Raw genomic sequence first — 20,420 nt, 5'->3', positions numbered from 1 at the left:
TTGATGTTCAGAATCCCGACAGGGGCCTGTAAGTAGCCTAGCCCTCCCGGTGGAGCCTAACCCTAATCTCCCACCCGGTAGTGTCTAACCCTAACCCACCCTCACCGCACCCTAAACCTCCCAAGGTAGTGCTTAACCCCCCTCTCCCCGCAGCCTAACCCTAACCCTCCTCGGTCGGTGCCTAAACCTAACCCACCTCGGGAAGTCCCTAAACCTAGCCCGCCATCTAATGAGTGTCAGGATTCTCGTGTCAGTATATTGATGGCTGGCATTCCGTCCGCCGGCATCCAGACCGCATCCTGTTCCAGAACCCATGTGGCAGTCCCTTCTGGCGCAGACCTGTGATGCTCCACCATTCCGGTGTTTCCCCCCTTATCCCTAACCCTCCCCCTAGTGCCTCAGCATGATGACATTTCACATGATGACAGTTCTGATGATGACATTAGGGAATAACTATATTAACATGGATTATATAGTGCTAGCATATTCTGCAGCACTGTCCAAAGCGCACAAACACACTAAAAAACAAGACTTATTGGCCTATTTACTAACAAATGCAGGAAAGTAACATTCCTTATTGCCTTGCAGAATATCACTGCGGTAAGAAATGGTTTTTTTTTCAGGGATTTCTAATGAAGATAAGCACCCATAAGAGGCTGGCCTGGTAAAGATCATCATCATTTCACGGCCATTTCTAACACTGCACATGTGCACCCATAAAGCCACATCACAGAAATGTGTGCGCAAATTGTGCATGTTGCAACACCTCCAAAGAGGCCAGAGTACTTTGTTTTTGCCCCGCACAAGACATACAGAGCACCTTCATTAGTTTAGCAGCACCAATGCTTAACCAAAAGCCTGGGCTAGCAAGGACTCATGAAAAAAACTTATACTGGGTTTGTTGTGCAACCCAAGCATTCTTCCTCTTTCCATGGGATGTAGTTTACAGACCGACGGAGTAAATGCCGCCGGTCTATACCCCGACCGCAGAAGCCCAACAAGGGACTTAAGATAGGCCTCAATATACCTACGCCTAACTTAATCCCAATGCCGGAATGCCGAAGGACACCAGACATATCGAGGTAAGACCGGCCATCCTTAGCACTTAGCCGCGTGGGAGGGAGGTTAGATTTAGGCACCCCCGGAAGGACTTAGAGATAGGCACCCCCCAGTAAGGGTTAGGCTAGGGGAAGGGGGGATTAGGCGCCACTGGGTGGAGGTTAGGGTTAGGCACCCCCCTGGGAGGATTAGGTTTAGGGGAAGGGGGGAGGGTTAGGTTTAGGCACCCCTGGGGGAGGACTTAGGGTTAGGCACCACTCCAGGAGTTTTAGAGTTAGGCACCCCTAAGGGAGGGTTAGGGGGGGAGAAGGGTAGGAGTAGGGTACTTACATGCTCCATCAGGATTCTTCTCTGTTGGGTTCGCCCCAAGCTATACTAACCTATGCATAGGAGACTTTGAGTCTTGCCATTTGTGGGGAGGCGAGTTCAGGGGGAGCCTGGTCTTCTATGGTCGCTATATAGATTATATTTTTATTATTTGGGATGGGGATCTTGCTAGTGCACAATCTGTTGTTTTTGCTCTTAATTCAAATTCTTTTAATCACACTTTTTCATACACATATAGCAGGAATCTAGTTAACTTCCTGGACCTGACCCTACAGAAAATTAATAATCAGATTACGACTGTGAATTATTGTAAGGAGGTGAAGTCTAACAATTATTTGCACTTTAAAAGTTGCCACTATCACCGCATGAAAATAAATATACCCAAGGGTCAATTAATGCGTATAAGACGCGATTGTTCTAATTTTTGAGACCTTTTCAGAACAAGCAAAAACCCTTTGTGAGAGCTTCACGGAAAGAGGCTACCCTGCAGATCTACTAGGAAAAGCTTATAATGAAGTTGTAAATATGGAAAGAGAGGAATTACTGAAACTTAGGACGAGCGTAATTAAAGAACAAAATATGAAGGGAAATTTTGCTTTTGTCTCTACTTATAGTAATTCTTCAGGAATGATTCAACGGATTATAGAGAACAATTCCTCAATGATAAAATATGATTCCGTATTAAAACAAATATTACCATCAAAACCGACTGTTGTTTATAGGAAGAATAAATCTTTGAAGAACATATTAGCACCTAGCTCATTAAAAATCAGTTTCTTCTATAAATGTGGCACAAATAAATGTATAACTTGTCAGCACGTAGCTAATAAAACTAAAACATTGAGGGGATTGATAGAACCTTTACAATTAAAGAATTTATTAATTGTAACACCAAATATGTGGTGTATTTACTACTATGTGGCTGTAAAGACATAAGACATGAGGGCAGAATGATTAGAAGTCTCAGAGAAAGATTTTTAGTACATAGGAGAAACATCCTAAAGAAGAATCTCCTACATAGCGCATCCCGGCACTTTGCAGAAAGACATGGAGGTGATGTCAGTTCCCTAGGCCTGGCAGAGCATCACCAGGGATGAAGCCCAGCGTCTGGTGATGTCTATGCGTTCCAGACTTCAGGCTGTAATTGCCTGCAAAGGATTTGCTCAAAGTATTCAAAAGTGAAAGTTAGATTTAGGATTGTTTAGTTTGTCCCATTACTTTTGGCCCCTTAAAAAGTGGGAGGCACATATAGAAACCGTTGTAATTGCTACACCGTTCACCTGATTTGGATGTAATTACCCTCAAATTAAATCTGAAAGTCTGCAGTTAAAGCACATCTTGTTTGTTTCATTTCAAAGCCATTGTGGTGGTGAATAGAGGCCAAAATATGAAAATTCTGTCAATGTCCCAATATTTATGCACCTGACTGTATATATATATTACTTGCTGTTGTTGGCATGCTGGATATGGATTGAGGGTTACCATATGTTTATTATTTGTTATGTTTTTTTTATTTTAATGATTCATATATATGTATAATTACTAATTTCCCTCTTAATTTTTTGGGTGAAGACAAATTCACGTGTACGTTTGCAATTGATTCATGTATATACAGTCGTACTGTATATTTATTATGCATTATGATTAATACTTGAATTAGACAATTATAATTAGGGATGAGCGGGTTCGGATTTTCGAAATCCGAACCCCCACGACCCCCCCCATCTGAGCTGGGAACCGAGTCCGGCTCGGGTTTCCCGCCAGACTCGGTTCCCGGAACTAGGCAACATTTCATCATCCTGGTGTCGGATTCTCGCGAGACCCGGACTTTGCACATTTCGCGCCTCCCACCCTGCCATCTTCACTCCAATCCTGGAGAGGGTAGTGTGAGGACATGTCTCTCTAGTGTCTGTGGGAAAGTGGCGTGGCGACCTGCTCTGCTGTATCATTCTGGGGGTGACCTGTTGTATCAGTCCAGTCCAGTGGTGCTGTGCTGCTATATCAGTCTGGGGGTGACCTGCTGTATCAGTCCAGTCCAGTGGTGCTGTGCTGCTATATCAGTCTGGGGGTGACCTGCTCTGCTGTATCAGTCTGTGGGGTGACCTGCTCTGCTGTATCAGTCTAGTCCAGTGGTGCTGTGCTGCTGTATCAGTCTGGGGGTGACCTGCTCTGCTGTATCAGTCTGGGGGTGACCTGCTCTGCTGTATCAGTCTAGTCCAGTGGTGCTGTGTTGCCCACTCGCTTAGCATAGTCATTCAGCTACCTTGGTGCAACCTTTTGGCCTAAAAACAATATTGTGAGGTGTTCAGTGTTCAGAATAGACTGGAAATTAGTGGAAATTAATGTTATTGAGGTTAATAATAGCATAGGAACAAAAAAACAATCCAGATCCAAAAAACGAAGAAAGATCCAGATCCAAAACCAAAACACGAAAAGTGGCTGGTGCACACCCCTAATTATAATAGACGTTTTCGTACATTGTATCAGCTACTAAGTTTTTCATTGTGTCTTCTGCATAAGTTGTCTATTTATGCAGATCGCAGTGCATCTCCAATATTAAACTCTCACTGCTATTATTTCATTGTTTCACTCAAATCAGTCATTTATAGATACCAGCTGTGTTGTATGATACCAATTACTGATACTATTTATACCCACCAGTCTTGGGGAACAATATCCACCTTGAGAAAGACGTCATAGGGACGTTGAAACCCGTAGATACAAGTCTTCATTTCATTCCTCCTGTGGGAACCAACTCTAAGCAGCAGCTGTTACACAAGGGAGATCGGGACGGTGTTCTCCTCCCACCGGTCATAGTTTCATTCCGACACTACAAGCAGCCGCACAGCTCCTGCACAAGCACGTTGTCAGGGATTTACCGGCATTTCTCCAACTACACAGGACCTTAGAGCGGCGATCCAGCAAATTAATGTCTAGCTCCCCGCATGTCGGGTTGAGTGGACAAGCCTGCCATCCGTGGATGCGGTCTTACATACCACTACAGCTGGACTCCATTTCAGTATAAGACGGACAATTAAACCCGAACTGCAGGTAAAATTTATGCCGCTATTTAGTTAGCCTTCATCACGGTCCCACCAGCTTCATTAACAAGCAATATGCACGCTGCTTTATACTGACATATATATTATATATAGACTGGATTTCTTCCACACAGGAACTTTTACAATTGCTGCCAATCTTTTTAATGGTTCAATTTAGGGACTTTTTAACATTTGTAACATATTCAATGTGATTACTGCCGGACATTCTGTCCGATGCTGCTTATTCAATTGCACAGCTGAATCTGGATATTTACACGTCTTATTGATTTTGTTTCTTATTAAATATTTTATTTTTTATAACTGATTTGAGTCTATTTACTTGCTACTTTCAGACTCTGTGGTTGCTATCTTTATCTATCCAGATATAGTAATGCAGCAGGGGGCATCACGCCTCCTGTGCATTACTTATCCGAGCTGCGTTGCCCAACACAGCATCGGATAATCTGCGTAACATCGGCTGGCTACAGTGACCCATGGGGTCCCGCAGTGGCCGCCGCAGTTTAGAGGAAGAGGCCAGGAAATCTCCGTCAACCTACGGAGATCCTGGCTTTTTCCCTCCCCTGCAATGGCAGCAAAACGCCTCAGTTTTGGGAAACGGAGGGCATCACCACCCCCTCCCTGCCCACAAATGGCAGCAGACTGCGCTTGTGTAGATTCCCGAACATCAGGAATCTGCGTTCAGCAGTGCACTAACGTTTACTACTGAATCAGCCCCTATGTAAGGGAAACACTGGCTGAAATCAATCAGAGTCAGGGTAGCTTTCTCCATTAGATGGGACACTTAAGTGTGTGTAAAGCTGTACATTAGCTATAGTAATTCACTAAGGTATAGTCTGGTGTAGCTTGGAGATCACAAACAAACCTCTCACCTGTTCTGCTTCACTGGTAATTACAACTAAGTCGCTGTCTTTACCAATACACGTGGCCCTGGCCTTCATCCAGTCTGTTTTTGCATTTGCAAAGTAGTAACAACTACATTCAAATCGTTCCCAATTTGGGTCACAGGATGGTGCCTCTGAAACAGATGACGGTAGCATGAGAAAGTACATAATTATAGATTATGGCATAAACTGGACATTTAGCTATTAGTGTGAGCACCAGGGGTGTCAGGTGGGGGAACAAAGTACCAGGGCCCAAGCCTGCCAAAGAGTTAGACATGCCCCAAGATGGCATGGCTACACCCGTTCAGTGGTGCAGATCTACAGAGGGGCCTCAATAGTTATAATGTGGCATGGCCATGCCCCTTTTATTATTTTCTGAAATTAAATACATTTTTATTACAGTTCAATTAAAACAGCTGAATTAAGTTAAGTATGCCCCTTCTCCCCAAGCAGTAGAACCATTGGGGTCCTAAGCTCAATATCACCGCAAATTATGAAAAAAAAACACTGGACATATTCCAGGTATAAACGTCCAGACTTTTCTGTAAGCATTGTACAAAGAAAGGTTGTGATCCTGAATTCATAGTTTTCTCATAGGGGAGATGTACTAAGCTCTGGAAAGTGATAAAGCGGAGAGTGATAAACTCCCAACTGTCAGGTTACAGGCTGTGTTTGAAAAATGACAGTTGGGAGCTGATTGGCTGGTGGTTTATCACTCTCCAGTTTATCATTTTTCAGAGCTTAGTACATCTGGCTCAAATTACATCTGAGTACATTAAATATAATTGCACTTTATTGGTTTGTGTATGTTAAATTTTATTGTCTTACTTTTTAAATCTTGCTCCATTTGTTTCATCTTTGTTGTCAATTCACCAACTGCAAGAAAGCAACTTGTAAACAATACAACAATATGTGTTGATAATTCAAGAAATTCTCCATTGTAAGCTTGACTTTCAGTGCAATATTATATATATATATATATATATATATATAATATAATGTTGTAAATATGGGGAATGTGCTCGAAATTCTGAGTTTTGGCTGGATTTTCACTTTGGTATATCCCGCTGTGGAGCTTTTAAAATAAGTACACCTAAAATGGAGACTGGTGCTTAGTTTGTTCGCACACACTGGCCCTCATTCAGAGGCACTCGCAAGAAGCGATCGTTCTCTCTGAATTAGGGCGGCCGCTTGTATTTTTTAGTGCGGCCTCCTGTTTGCTAGCTAAGCTGTGGGTTACCAGCCACAGATTTAGCGACTGACCAGGTTGATGGTCGCGATGGTCAAGACCCTCGGGGCTTGTGATGAGACCCTAAGGTTGGGTCTCGGCAACCGCAAGCCCCAGGGAGCTTCCTGCTCTGATCGAGCAGGAAGCTCCCCACTGACATCACTGCTGATGTCAGTGCGGCCACCCACAAAACGCCCATATCGACAGCCGGCCCTTTTGTAGTGAGCTCCGGAGCAAGAGTTTTCTCCCTCGCTCCGGGGATTGCACATGCGCAGTGCGGCCGCTGCGCGTGCGCAGGGCCTAAACATTGACCCGGTTGCGAGTGCTCAGCGCTTGCGACCGGGTCTGAATGAGGGCCACTGTTTCTTAGGGGACTTGTTGGGCAGACTTGAAGGAGGTGGGAAAGCGGAGTGGTCTCTATTTCATCACTACTGCATTTTCTAACACAAGGAGGAAATGCAATCAGGATAACATGGCGGCAAGTATTCCCAGGAAGAATGGTGGCTACATCCGGAAATATTTCAGCTGCTGATTGAGAATTTTGGCCACCGCCAAATGGACATTATAGCAACAAGCCAGAATGCCAATGTACCAAGATTCTTCTCTAGATTTTGGGAAACCTTCTCTATACAGTCAGTTGAATACATGTTTAAATATGTAATATGTAGCTTAATTGATCTTTCTCCCATACATCCATTTGTCAGGGCTGCCATGGAATATTGGGAGGAAACCAACAAATTGTAATTAGCGATAATTCCTTTCTTTAAAAACGACATGTCAGGCCAGGTTCCCCAGCCATGTTATTTATATATTATATATACAGCTTGGGAAATCACTCAAAGATACAGGAAAGACTTTCTAAGGCCATATTTTTATATACCTGTCTTAAATTAAAAAGGCGCTAACCATAGAGTATCTAAAAGAAAATGAATTAGCAGTAATTATAATCTGTTATGTAACACATGAGAAGTAGGATTGTGAGGACTCCATGTCAGGGTGAGATCCCTACAGTTTGGAATAACCCATCTAACGGAATCAGTATGATTTACTGCTGGACTTGGAATCCCGACAGCGGCTGCCCGACATGGGTGAAAATCCCCATCATCCCTAAGGTAAGTATTCACTAATCTAATTCCCTCCCCTAACCCTCCTTAGGGGTGCCTAACCCTAACCTTCCCCCCAGTGCCTAACCCTAATCCCCCCTGTAAGTGCCTAAACCTAATCCCCCCCTTCCCCACCGCCTAACCCTAAATCGGCCCGGGGGTGCCTAACCCTCCCTCTCCCTAGCCTAAGCATAACCTTCTGGGGGGGGGTGCCTAACCCTAAATTCCCCCCGGGAGCCCCTTAACCTAACCCTCCCCACTCCACGGCTGTCTGCGCTCGGCGCCTGGCATCACTTCGTTCGGGATGCTGGGCGCCGGTCTCCTGGCGTCGGTAAAATGACAGGTGTCTGGATTTAGATGCCTGTCATTTAACCCTTGCCGGCATAAAGCAGTCGGGAAGCCGGCTGTCGGGATTAGGTCCACCGGCTTCCAGACTGCATACCCATCTAACTGTTGACAATCTAAAAAATTAAAACTCAAACTCGCTGTCTCAGTTTCTAACATGGGCCCTGATTGGACAGAAGCTGCACTCATCATTTCCCATTCTGGTTGTTGACACAGGGACAGAAGCGCTGAAGGCCTAGAGCACTGGTGGGGAGAGTTTTCCTGAACTATCCTAGTCTCTACAGTGATCGCGGTGAGCGACAAAATTTGTGGGTCCCAGGGACCCACCACTTTAAAAAAATGGGGTCCTACCTGACCATTTCTGGGTCCCATCATAATTTATGCTTTAGAGCTCCCCATATGCCTCAGACCTCCCCACATGCCCCTAAAATGCAGATCTGATACCCCCAACAGCATCAGATATCCCCACAAGCCCCTTAAATGCATGTTTTAATGCCTCCATGATCTTTCAGGTAATACGACTTTCCCCGTGTGTAGTGCCCCCAGGAGCAGTCCCCCTGTGCAGTGCCCCCAGGAGCAGTCCCCCTGTGCAGTGCCCCCAGGAGCAGTCCCCCTGTGCAGTGCCCCCAGGAGCAGTCCCCCTGTGCAGTGCCCCTCATATGCCTGTCAGACCACCTATGCAGTCCAACGAAGGTATCTGCCCCCCTAATAGGTGTGAGTGACCTGGGCATTAGGCCCAGGCCACTAAAGGGCAATATAGGTGGGCCCTCTAGTGACCTGGGCCTAATGCCCAAGTCACACACCTATTTGGGGGGCATATACCTTCAATTGGGCCAAATGCCCCCAATGTTGCCCGGGCCTTGTGCCCGCCTAGAGACCCACAGGCCTATTGCCTGAATTTATCCCACGGGCCTAGTGCCCGACAACCTTGGTGGTCTAGGAAGGAGTAAAATACCGGTGGCCCAAGGCCGCCTACCGGTATGGTGGAAGAGGCTGCGAGGGGGGAGCTTCGTTAGCTCTTTTGCTTTCCTCCCCCGCAGTCCTCTTCGGTCCTCAGCTTCAGTCTTCTGCCGCTGGCCCGTCCTGGCCAGCGGCACCGCCTCTTCCTTCTTGATCACGCCGTCTTCTGGCCGCTTGCGCGGCCGCCGGAACTGTTGCCGCGCCGCTCTTCTCTTCGGGAGATGATCACTCCTCCCCTCCACCGACGGACTGAACGCGTTCCAGACGCTGCGAGTGGGCGGGGCTATGACGCAGCGAGCCGCAATTGGCTCGTCGCATCTGCCTCCTATTGGCTGCTGGACCGCGAGCCGTGTTTGGCTCGCGGCCAGTGCCAAACAACCGCCGCTGACCGCCGCTACTTGGCTTCCGGGCAGCGAGCTCCGCTTAGCTTGCGCCCGGAGCCAAGCTACTCCCGCCGACGCTGGTGGAAGGGACCAGGCGGTCCCTTCACCAGGTACCTACCGCAGTAGTTTACCTAGCGCTGGGAACAAACACACTGTCCCAGTGCCGGGCACGGATGCTGTGCCGATGCTGGGATCAGACACTTGATCCCAGCATGGCTTTCCACAGCAGCAGCCAATGAGAGTCTATCTGACTTTCATTGGCTGCTCTAACAGACAGCGTTATGTCTGTTACTGCAGGGGGACGCGGATATGCTGCAGCCAGCTTTCAGGGATTGGCCACAGCACAGCGCGTCCCTGGGGACCCGGACACTTTAGAAAAGTGGGTCCCCGGTGCCTGATAGCGGGTAAAATACGCGCTATAGCGCGTATTTGCGAACACTGCTCTATCATGGGAACTCCACAGTTCTGAGAGGAAAGAGCATGTTAGATATATTCAGCATTTACTACAACATTAAGTAAATTCCTCTTTACTGTGAAACTATTATTATATTTTTAAATAATGTATTTTCAATATTCAGCATTTATGTCTAATGCTCCTTTAAAGAAGTAAACCGGCTGCTAGAGTAGGAGAGGAAATAAGTGACATCTTACCGCTGCTGTTCAGGCTGAGGAGATCACTCTTACTGGCCAAATCACTCATGTCAGATACAGAAGCTACAGGAGAGACCATTTGGAAAACATATATAATTATCTATATTTTCAGTCCTTATGTTTTGTATTTTTATAGTAATGTTTTATATATTTTTCCTGTAAATCTGCAAATACTCCTTAGGGGAACAAAACAATGAAAATCCCACTCTCATTCCCCAAGCACTGAGTACTTTTCCCCATTGTCACCAGACTGGCCCATATGCAATAGTGGCACTTAACCCATACATGCCTACCCTCCCGGAAGTCGCGGGAGGCTCCAGATTTTTTCGGGTAACCCCCCACACCCCCGGAAGGGTAGGCACTACTCCCGCATTCTACCCACTTCTGCCCAATGACGCGATTCTCATAGAATCGCGAGTAGGGAGCGTGACCTAATGACGCGATTCTATGAGAATCGCGTCATTTTAGCCTTGCCCCTTATTTAAATATCTGCCATTCGCGGAAAATTGCAGCGAGCGGAAGGGGCTTAATGACGCAACCTGTCCGGCCCCACCCCCAACACCTCCCACCTGCTTCTCCCCCCCAGGAGATCAGTATGGTTACCATCGATGGCACAATAGAAAGTGGCCATCGATGGTAACCAACAATGCTATGGATGACCATCGATGGCTTCACCAACCGATGGTCATCCCTGTTCCATGACTGACTGGCCCATGGTGTCGGGGGGTGGATATATGCTCAGTATCCCAGCAAACTATTTGGTTATGTTTTTCATCGATGGAGGAAGACCATCTGGTTCTCCCCCATCGATGGGAAAAACATTCTGCATCGGCCGTAAACCATCAATGATTATGAGTCATTGATGATCGATGGCCATTCCTACTCCAATGTCGGCAAGAATGACTTAACCTTTTGTATCAAACTCTTATTTTCCTATAGATTGCAAGATAGTGGGCAGCGCCCCGTTACCTTCCTGTCTATCTTATTACAATGTTTATTCCCAACTGTAAAGAGCAGCAGAATATTTTGGACTTATGTAAATGTTAACAGAAAAATTAAATAAATAATGCAGAAGTTTTAAACAGCACTTGAGTACCCACCTCATCACCAGAGCCCATTCCACTCCCTCCTGATCTCTCTCCCACTGTCCCAGGCTTCTTGTGTCCCTATTCTACCTGCCACATTACCACTCCTGTCTGAACCTATTGATGGGTATATTCGGGTCTACAATTGATTATCTACATTGATGGTGCCATCAGTGAACTATCCCTGCTGTCGTTGACTGGAAGGCAGCGGGCCATTCAGGGAAGAGGGTGGCGGCTAAGCGACATGGCGGGGACAGGGCTAAGGGGGAGATGTACTAAGCTTTGGAGAGTGATAAAGTGGAGAGTGATAAAGTACCAACCAATCAGCTCCTGTCACTTTACAGGCTTTTTGAAAAATGACAGGAGCTGATTGGTTGGTACGTTATCACTCTCCACTTTATCACTCTCCAAGGCTTAGTGCATCTCCCTGTGAGTGTTGCAGGTCAGGGATAAGAAAAAACATTGGTGCATCTCTTCCATCGATGGTGGAGAACCATCGGACATCTGCCATCTATGGGAAAACCATCAACAATTGATGGCAAACAACGATTGCTAACCTTCAATGGTTGATAGCCATCCCTATTTCGACCACCTGCCCACTAGATTGTATATTATCATGAGCAGGAACTTAATTTCTCCCTCTCATTATTTATTTAGTCATTAACTTTTATTTATATAGTGCCAGCATATTCTGTTGCGCTTTACTTTTGAATTTTCCACTTCATCTACCTTATACTCTATATGTTTGGCTCATATTTCATGTTTGTTGTGTTTTCCCACTGCTTATCACATTCCACAAGCAAAATGTGTGAAAATTTGCGGCCCTATGCAGAATAAGTGGAATTTTTTTGTGGAACAGTTCTGAAAAAGTACTGTAACTTTTCCAGTTATTTCATTTATAGAAGTAACCTCAATAGAGAGAGCCTGGAGAGACACAGAGGGTGACACAAGGGAGGCCTGGAGAGACACAGAGGGAAGGCATCTAGGGAGACACAGGGGGAGCTTAAAGAGATACGGGGGGCCTGGGGTGACACAGCAGGGGGCCTGGGGTGACACAGCAGGGGGCCTGGGGTGACACAGTGGGTGTCTAGAATGACAGGGTGGGCCTGGAGTGACACAGAGGAGACCCGAAGTGACATAGGGGTAGCCTAGATTGACACAGGGGGAGCATGGAGTGACACAGGGGGAGCATGGAGTGACACAGGATGGGCCTGGAGTGACATGGGAGTGCCTGGAGTGACACAGGGGAGCGCCTGGAGTGACACAGAGGGGGCACCAGTCCCTTACTTTGCCTGGGGTGTTGGGTCCCCTAGATACACCTCTGCTATATATATGTTATAAATATTATTTGCTATATATTAATTTCAGTGGCCATACATAGGCATAGTAGTCATCTGGAGAGGATCAAGCAAAGCCTCTACGACTTGGCTGGTGCCTATTGCTTGGAAGAGCTAACATGATCCTCAGATGACGTTAGGTAGCATAGGAAATCTAGACTTTACACTGCATGTGAGATTGAGGACCACATTCAGAGGCGGTCGGAGGATGCAAGCGGTCGCTCAGAAACTGGGCGGCCACTTGCATCCTGACCGCCCACCACTGTTTCGGTCGCTAGGCTGTGGATTTACACCCACAGCTCTAACGACCGCTCGGGTGATGGTCGCGATGGTCAGAGACCATCGCGACCATCGGGGCTTACGACGAGACCCTAGGGTAGGGTCTCACTTGTCGTAAGCCCCGGAGAGCTTCTGGCTCTGTCAGAGCCGGAAGCTCTCCACTGACATCACTTGTGATGTCAGCGGGGCCTCCCCCAAATGGTAGGCGTTCCCATGGGAATGCCTCCGTTTGGGCTGCCACCCTCCCGGCCCGCCTTCCAAACGGGGCGAGCTGTCAATCAACATCGACAGCTCGCCCCCTTTGTAAAGAGACCCGCTACGACCGGCGCTGTCGGTCGTAGCGGGTCTCACGCATGCACACGAGGGAGCCGGCTCCCTCGTGTGCATGCGCACTGGCCAAACATCGAGGCGGCCATGCGGTCGTAGACCGTACGGCCGCCTCTGAATAAGGTCCTGAGCGTGGCCTCTTTCCCAGGTCTATGGGGATAGTGGTAATTAGTGCAAAATAGGTTACCAATGGAGAAATGTCTGATCTCTACATTGATAACCTATTCTTAAATTGAAGGAAGATGCGATGAACAAAATGCTGGAGATATGGCTTATCTTCACTTCATAAACCAACACCATAGACTTTCTGGTCTTAGCTGCCAGTCATTGACAATTTAAGTATTTCCAAGAAAACATGAACTTGTCATCTGGTTCTCATTTTCCAGTAAGTCAACTGAAATAAAATCATGCTACTAACCTTGTGATAGGACATTTATGAAGAGGGCGATGACCAGTATATATGAAAGTGCCAGCAGACCAAATGTGAGGATAACGTTTTTTTGCTTGAAATATGACCATCCACTATCTGGAAAGACAATGAAAAATACAAGTTACCTCTAAAATGTTATTTTAGATATTTAAGTTCACCCTAGAACAGAATTTCCTATACAATGGATTGCCCAATAATTGCCCACTGTGAATTATACCATAGTAAACTTGGCCATACACCAGACCAACTTTCCTCCAACCATCCAACTAGGTGGCTGATTGGAATGTAAATCCGGTAAGTATGGGAGCAGATGACAATCAGCAATTTGTTCCCAAACACCGGAAAACACGAAAAAGTTGGTTAAATCTGAATGATTTATACAACTTGTCTGAACAACAGCTTTTGCCCTTTTTCCGGTGTTTGGGAGCAAATGAATGATTGTCATATGCTCCCATACTTACCTGATTTTCATTCCAACCAACCAACTAGTTGAATGGTTGGAGGAAAGTTGGTCTGGTGTATGGCCAGCTTTAGTCTACCCTAAAGGCCCCCATATACGGTGCGATTTTTTTACACAATTTGCCCGTATTGAATCAATTGGAACAACCAATCATATAAAAAGTGCCGTGTGTGGGGATGATCACAATGCCGATGCGCGCCCATGCTGTCGTACATAGTCATCGCTGATCAATTGAACCTGCAGAAAGATATCGACCTATCTTTCGTGATTTGGCACACATCGTTTTGTGTGTTTGCATGATGAATGATGCGATGGACGATATGTTGTCACTTTTCCTCCCATTATTTAAATTCCAGCATCAAGAGGTGGTTTGCTACAATCGATTTATCGTTTACGATCATCAGTCATTTACGACCCATCTATATTGTTTGGTCATTTGTACAATCGTTCCGTGTGTAGGCACAGTATAATTTGATCGGAAGAGTTCAGGAATTCAAGGGAAATCGCAATCGAGATTGGATCGTTTGCAAATTGAACCGTGTATGGGGCCTTAACAGTTAATTAATTTACATTTCTAAACTAATTGAATGTTTAACTTCACAGAAATGTCACTTTATTTAATTTTAAATGCCAATTTATTAGTTACATTCTTTTAATCTTGCACTGATGCACCTTTATAACTGCCTTTGCTTATATATATCTATTGTCTCCCTGTTTTAGTTCTTGTTCTGCTTTTTCCGTATTATAAATGCCTTCTTTGTTTTTAATGACATGATTTCTAACTGAGCAGTACTTTCCAAAACAATTCAATTAACCAATTTATGTGTCTTTATCTACCAGTTGCCTTTCTATTCTGCTCCAATTGTTTACTGGCTTTACAATTTGAAAACGTTTATATAAGTTATAAATATCTGGTTATAATCTTAACATTAACATATAACACGTATGCTTCCAAGGCCGTCATGAGGGCCACTCCAGTGGAGAGGCGGGATGTGGGGAACCACCTCCTGGGGGGCACATTGCGGCCATCACCCAGGGCCAGCCCTACCATTAGGCAGCTTTAGGCAACTGCCTAAGGGTGCCGGCCCCTTGAGGGCACCACTGAATCCACAACAGCATGTAGAGAAGAACCACCTTAACGAGGCAGCAGGAAGGTCAGTTACGCTTGCACCCTCCATGTGCCTCATTAGCTGTGCCGGGTCTGCGCCTTCACTGCTGTGCATGGCTATGTGTGAGCTGGGCAGCATGCGAGAGTGCGGGCAAAGCTGAGCAGTCCTCCCGGATCTTTTCAAGCCAGCTCCACAGGCAGAGGAAGCAATAGGTGCTGCTGTTCTTCTCTGCTATTCTGGCTCCCACTTGTCGTTGTGTGAAAACCATTACTTGCTGGTTACTTGCAGCCTGGTGCTGTGTATATGTGTGTTACCCTCCTATGCAGAGGAGTAGCGTGGAACCATAGCACCCGGAGAAAGTGCATGTCGTAGCACCCCCCCTGTACTGAACTGTGCCAGAGGACTATGGCAAGCCTGCGGGGGAATATTGCAGTGAAGAGAAAAACAGCCAACAGTGGCAGTATCATGCTGGGGCATGGAGGTCCCATTGGGGGAATAGAATGCTTCGGTGATGCACTATCTGACATGAAGGAGTAGCTCCTTTGGCACTGCTTTATTTATGTTTAGCACCTAGGATCTGATTTGATATCTACTTTGAATCATTGTTATTAGTCAATAGAGGAGTTTGTATTATATATTGTGACCATTTAATTTAAATTGACAGTGCACATGTGCTAGAGTGAAATTCCACAGGGTGCACAGCTTATTACTGCCCCAAACAGCTTTCACTGGAGTGGGGACACCTTCTCAGCTATGCTCCTACTTAACAAATATACATTGCACCTATATTAATGTTAGTACTACTAATCATGTTCTGTCTACCACCATTATTATTTTTTCAGGTCTCCTAATATTTTTTAAAAGACCTTTCAAACAACACTTTGTGGTCATGCCTGGGAACACCACCATTACTTTAAATAGCAAAGCAGTGACTTTCTCATACCTAATAATTGAAGTTTAGAACTTTACCTCAGATGTGTCACTTTTAAATCCATTGAAGCACAATGAATGAATGAGGAGAGAAGGAGGGAGGGGATCAAAGAGGAGAAGGGAGGGCAAAGAGTCTATCAGAGAGGTGATGGTGATGATCACAGAGGAGGGAGGGCCGGAGGGGAGGTAATTTGGGCAGCTTAAGGGGGTATAAATTGTAGAAACGGATCTCAGAACCGTAACTTATTTAGGATATAGAGCAAACAAACCGAGATAAAACTAACAGGCGGCCATCATACTGTTCCCCATGAATTCCAGAACCCTGCATGGCGCCCTCTGTCCATTTTGACGCCCGGAGCTCATGCTCCACTGGAACCACCCTCGCTACACCCCTGCTCCTATGTCTTGAATTTTAGGGAGTCCCCATGGTCTGCAGGGTGAAATGGTTAGGACTGTGTGGCGTGAGGAAACTATTCTCAGTAAACTGTGTCATAGAGGCTCCACCCTCAACCGTGTGATAAGATTTGCGGTATTGCATTGTGGGGGGTGGGGCCATAATGACACAAGTCACCCCAGCCCTCCCAGTGGGCACCTTGTGTGTGTGGGGGGGAGCTAGGCTGAAGCTTTACCTAGGGTGCAGAGAGAGCTTGCATTGGCCCTGCCATCACCAGAGTCAATGACTGGTGGGCCTGGCGGCAACTGCCAGCGGTAGTGCGTCCTCCGCAGCCAGTGCAAGCTACTGACCCGGGCAGCACTGGTCTCCTCCCGACGAATCAGGTGGATCAGAGGCCCCCCAGGCCGAGACCTGTACACAATAATGCAGCTGCTTGATTTAATAGATCACTCAGTTGCACACCATCCCGCATGCACAACACACTGTCTGCAGTAGGGACCAAGTCACTCCGGTGAGGGAGGGACTGTGAGATCCTCTCTTCTTCTACTGTCTGCAAGTTGAAGTGACTGCAACTAGTTCTGCTGTGTGAGTATGACAAGTCAGGTCAGTCTTCTGATGGGAGTCTGGGGCAATGAATGTATGTTTAGTTTTTCCTGTGCGGACCAATTTGTGTGTTTTTTTTTGTTAATAAAAATATTCATTATGATTATAGTTTGATTGGGGGGGAGGGGGCAACATTTCTTCGAACAAGGTGCTAGTAGACTCCCATGCCTAGAGTGCTGTGCAAAGTTTCAATGAATTGCAGCCATTTAAAACAGTGACTTGTCTACAGCTTCCTGTTAGTACAGCTCTATATATTTAGGCTACATACTGCTGTATACTACAAAAATATTATAATAAACTGAGTAACTCATGTCCTGTGATGGGCATGTGCATTAGGAGCTCTGCGGGTACTTACACCCACCCCCCTGCCAGTGGCTCCCACCACAGCTGAAAGAGAAAGGGAGTTGCGGCCGGGGTAAGTGGATGGGCAAAGGGAGGGGGAAGACCCCCTGACTTGGCATTCACTGGATCCAATATACTAGTAATATACGACATAGGACAAGCAGACTAGATCTAATATATATAAAACAAGCAGTATAATATAATAAGGCTTATTCAAATATATACGGTAAGTAGATTTTGCAGATGTCACTTTATTAATGCCCCCCCTTACCTCTTGATCTCCCAGGGTATAAATGTGAATAGCAAACTAGTGTGATTATTAGTGTAAGAAGCCTGTACAGGAAACACAGCGGAAAAGGTGAGGAAGGGGCAGCATTACCTGAGTAGCTCAGCTTGTCGCTCAGCCTCTCGTGTCTTATAGTAAATTCTGTTTCTGGCTCCATGGCTACAGCTGCTATGATTTTTGGATTGGGTTATTTACTGGTGTTATACTGTAATTTCATTTGCTGAGTCAGAGGAATTGATGGCAAAGAAAACATGTTTGTGTCATTTTTTGCTGAAACGAGTAAATTGAAGCTTTTCCTGGCGAGTAGGAGGTTTGATCACAATGAGTTGTGGGGGCTCTTTGTTAGTGACTGCCTGTGTCTATATCAGCAGACAGCTGCAACGGATCTGGGGGCATTCCTAGCACTGCTCTGGGTGCGTTGCATAGGCCGTCACACAGTACATTAGTGAAACTAGCAGAGGAGTGTGGTCTGGGTGTGTCTTTGCTCTCAGATCGCTCACACGCTCATCTCTATTACTTATTAAGTATTCACCAGTACAATAGTGAGTGGAGATAAGAACATTTTATGGTTACTCTTCCTGAGAACAACATGGCTAGTTGGCAGCTATGAATGTTCAAGCTCCTGATTTTTAGGGTAGTACCCCGCACCCCTGGAAGAGCAGTTATTCTCCCCACTTCACTAGGAAGTGGACGGGATGCGGGAGGAGTAACACCAGGATCTTCTGTCCTTGAGGAGGGGGCAGGGCCTAGTGACACAATTATATAATGATGCAAATAGTCTGGCCACGCCCCCATCATCGCTCACCTGCATTGCCTCTCCGGGCGTCTTCTGGATAGGATCCTACACAAGAAAGGCAAGTATGAATAACACATGTGGGCTGATTCATAGTTGGTGCAAAGCAGGAATAATTTGCACCTTAGCAAAACCATGTTGCACTACATGTGGGGTAGATGTAAAAACTGCAGAAAGATTTAAAGTTGTGACAAGAATTTTCCTAGAGCTTGCCGAGTCACAGCTTTCACCACAGTGGCAAGTGGTAGAGTTACATGGTGTAAAATTCTTTTCTCCATCATTGCAATGAATAGGTTGAAGTTGCAAACACACCTATCAGAGTTAGGATTTTTTTCTGCTATTCTTGGATTGAAAAACACTCCACCCTGTCGACAATCAGTGGTGATTATATCATCCTATTTCAATAATGTACTGAGCATTGAGATAATCCCTGATGAATGCCCGTATTCAATTTATAGTCGATGACGTCATTTTCGACAATTTCAAATATCTACATATTCAATTACATAGACTTTTCGCCGGTGCGAAAAGTAAATATAAAAACACAGGGATAATATTTCGCCTGCCTTTAGCAGGCGAAAAAAAGTGCAGAATTGGCGTTTATGGGTGTAGGGTAAAAAAAAATATAGCCTGCAGCCTTTATTAAGTCATCTTAGGATAAACTGTGTCAAAAAAAATACCCTCAGGCCCCCCCGAAAAATGGTGCTAAAATTTTGGGGTGAAAAAAAAAGAAAGAAAGGGGAACAATGTTTAAATATAGGGAAATAGGTTCAGGAGTATTCTGTAAGTATGCTGCAGGTGATTTCTAGAATAGGCTATTAGCGGCAGGTACATATTTGCAGAATTTAAAAAAAAATAAGTTTAGGGACTTAAAAATATGCTAGTACCCATTTTCATGTACCCCAAATTTGATGGGAACACTTTTAAAACGAAAAAAAACCCTATGTGCTCTTCTGCATCACTTCTTCAATGTCGGGAAAAACACCTGCCGTGGCTATTTAAAAATGCAGAACACATTCTGCAGGGCTAAACGGGGGTACCTACAGTGATCCCCCATGTCTGGACATCATTAGGGGGGTCCCAGGATGAATTCCCGAAAATTCCCCTATTTTTCCCGATACTTACCTGTCCGCAGGCTCCTGTTTTTGCTGGCTCCAAATTGAATACGGGAATAAAGCGGGCACGCACCCAATACTTTGGGGTCTATGTACTAAGCAGTGATAAGTGACAGAATGAAAAGTGATAAGAAAGTGATAAGGTGCCAGCCAATCAGTTCCCAACTGTAATTTTTCAAACACAGTCTGTGAGATGACAGTTGGGAGCTGATTGGCTGGCACCTTATCACAGACTTATCACTTTTCACTCTGTCACTTATCACTGCTTATACCTTATATACCTTATACTCTTATACCTTGAAAGTGGCATGTCTGCAACTAACTGTGATGTAATACGTACTGTGATGTAATACGTACTGTGATGTAATACGTACTGTGATGTAATACGTACTGTGAAAAGTGTGTTTTATATAAATACATGTTAAAAAGATTTTTCTGAATTGTAGTTTTGGTTTTGCAGCCCTATGGTAGGATCTACTGAATTTTGGGTATATCACCGTTTATATTCAGGTTTGTTGGGCAGGTTTGTAACTTCTGGACACTTGATGCCCCTTAAGGTGCGTACACGCTAGACGACACGCAAAAGATGCGATGTCAACGATTTCCCTTGAACTCTCCCGGCGTCTGCCCTGCACTCCCAGACAAACCATATCTTGCATAAACTGTCCAATCTGACAAATGATCTGACCAACGACTTGAATCTTGTTAACAAGATTGGCAGATCTTGCCTGCTATAGGCAAGATCTGAAGATGCAATGTACGACCCGCAAGGACGTGCATCGGCATCGTTATCATGAGTAGACACGATTTGGACATTTACACGATTTGTCATTCCGATGCGTCAAAATCGTGCAAAATATCATCTAGTGTTCACATATTTAGAACAATTTTATCCTTGTCAGTTACCAGAAAATCTTCAGTTAATTGGCTA

General features: G+C 45.5%; 1 protein-coding gene across 2 annotated transcripts in view; it reads right to left on the bottom strand.

Moving 5' to 3' along the window:
- LOC148483112 (hepatic lectin-like) overlaps positions 1-20,420 on the bottom strand; it is a 78,492-nt gene that overhangs the window by 9,342 nt on the left and 48,730 nt on the right. Inside the window, exons 1-5 of one of the 2 annotated variants that reach the window (XM_088452505.1) lie at positions 17,675-17,738; positions 13,446-13,553; positions 10,000-10,062; positions 6,158-6,205; positions 5,318-5,463 (exon numbers count right to left, since the gene is read on the bottom strand). In XM_088452505.1, the coding sequence (XP_088308631.1) occupies positions 5,318-5,463; positions 6,158-6,205; positions 10,000-10,062; positions 13,446-13,553; positions 17,675-17,738 (429 nt within the window). Of the gene's footprint in view, positions 1-5,317; positions 5,464-6,157; positions 6,206-9,999; positions 10,063-13,445; positions 13,554-17,674; positions 17,739-20,420 lie in introns of those variants that run through there. The other variant, XM_088452504.1, reaches the window with a different exon arrangement.

This window comes from Taudactylus pleione, unplaced genomic scaffold (assembly GCF_031769625.1).
Source record: "Taudactylus pleione unplaced genomic scaffold, aTauple2 ptg000551l, whole genome shotgun sequence".
Lineage (NCBI taxonomy): Eukaryota > Metazoa > Chordata > Amphibia > Anura > Myobatrachidae > Taudactylus > Taudactylus pleione.
This window is presented reverse-complemented; position numbering and strand designations above follow the sequence as displayed.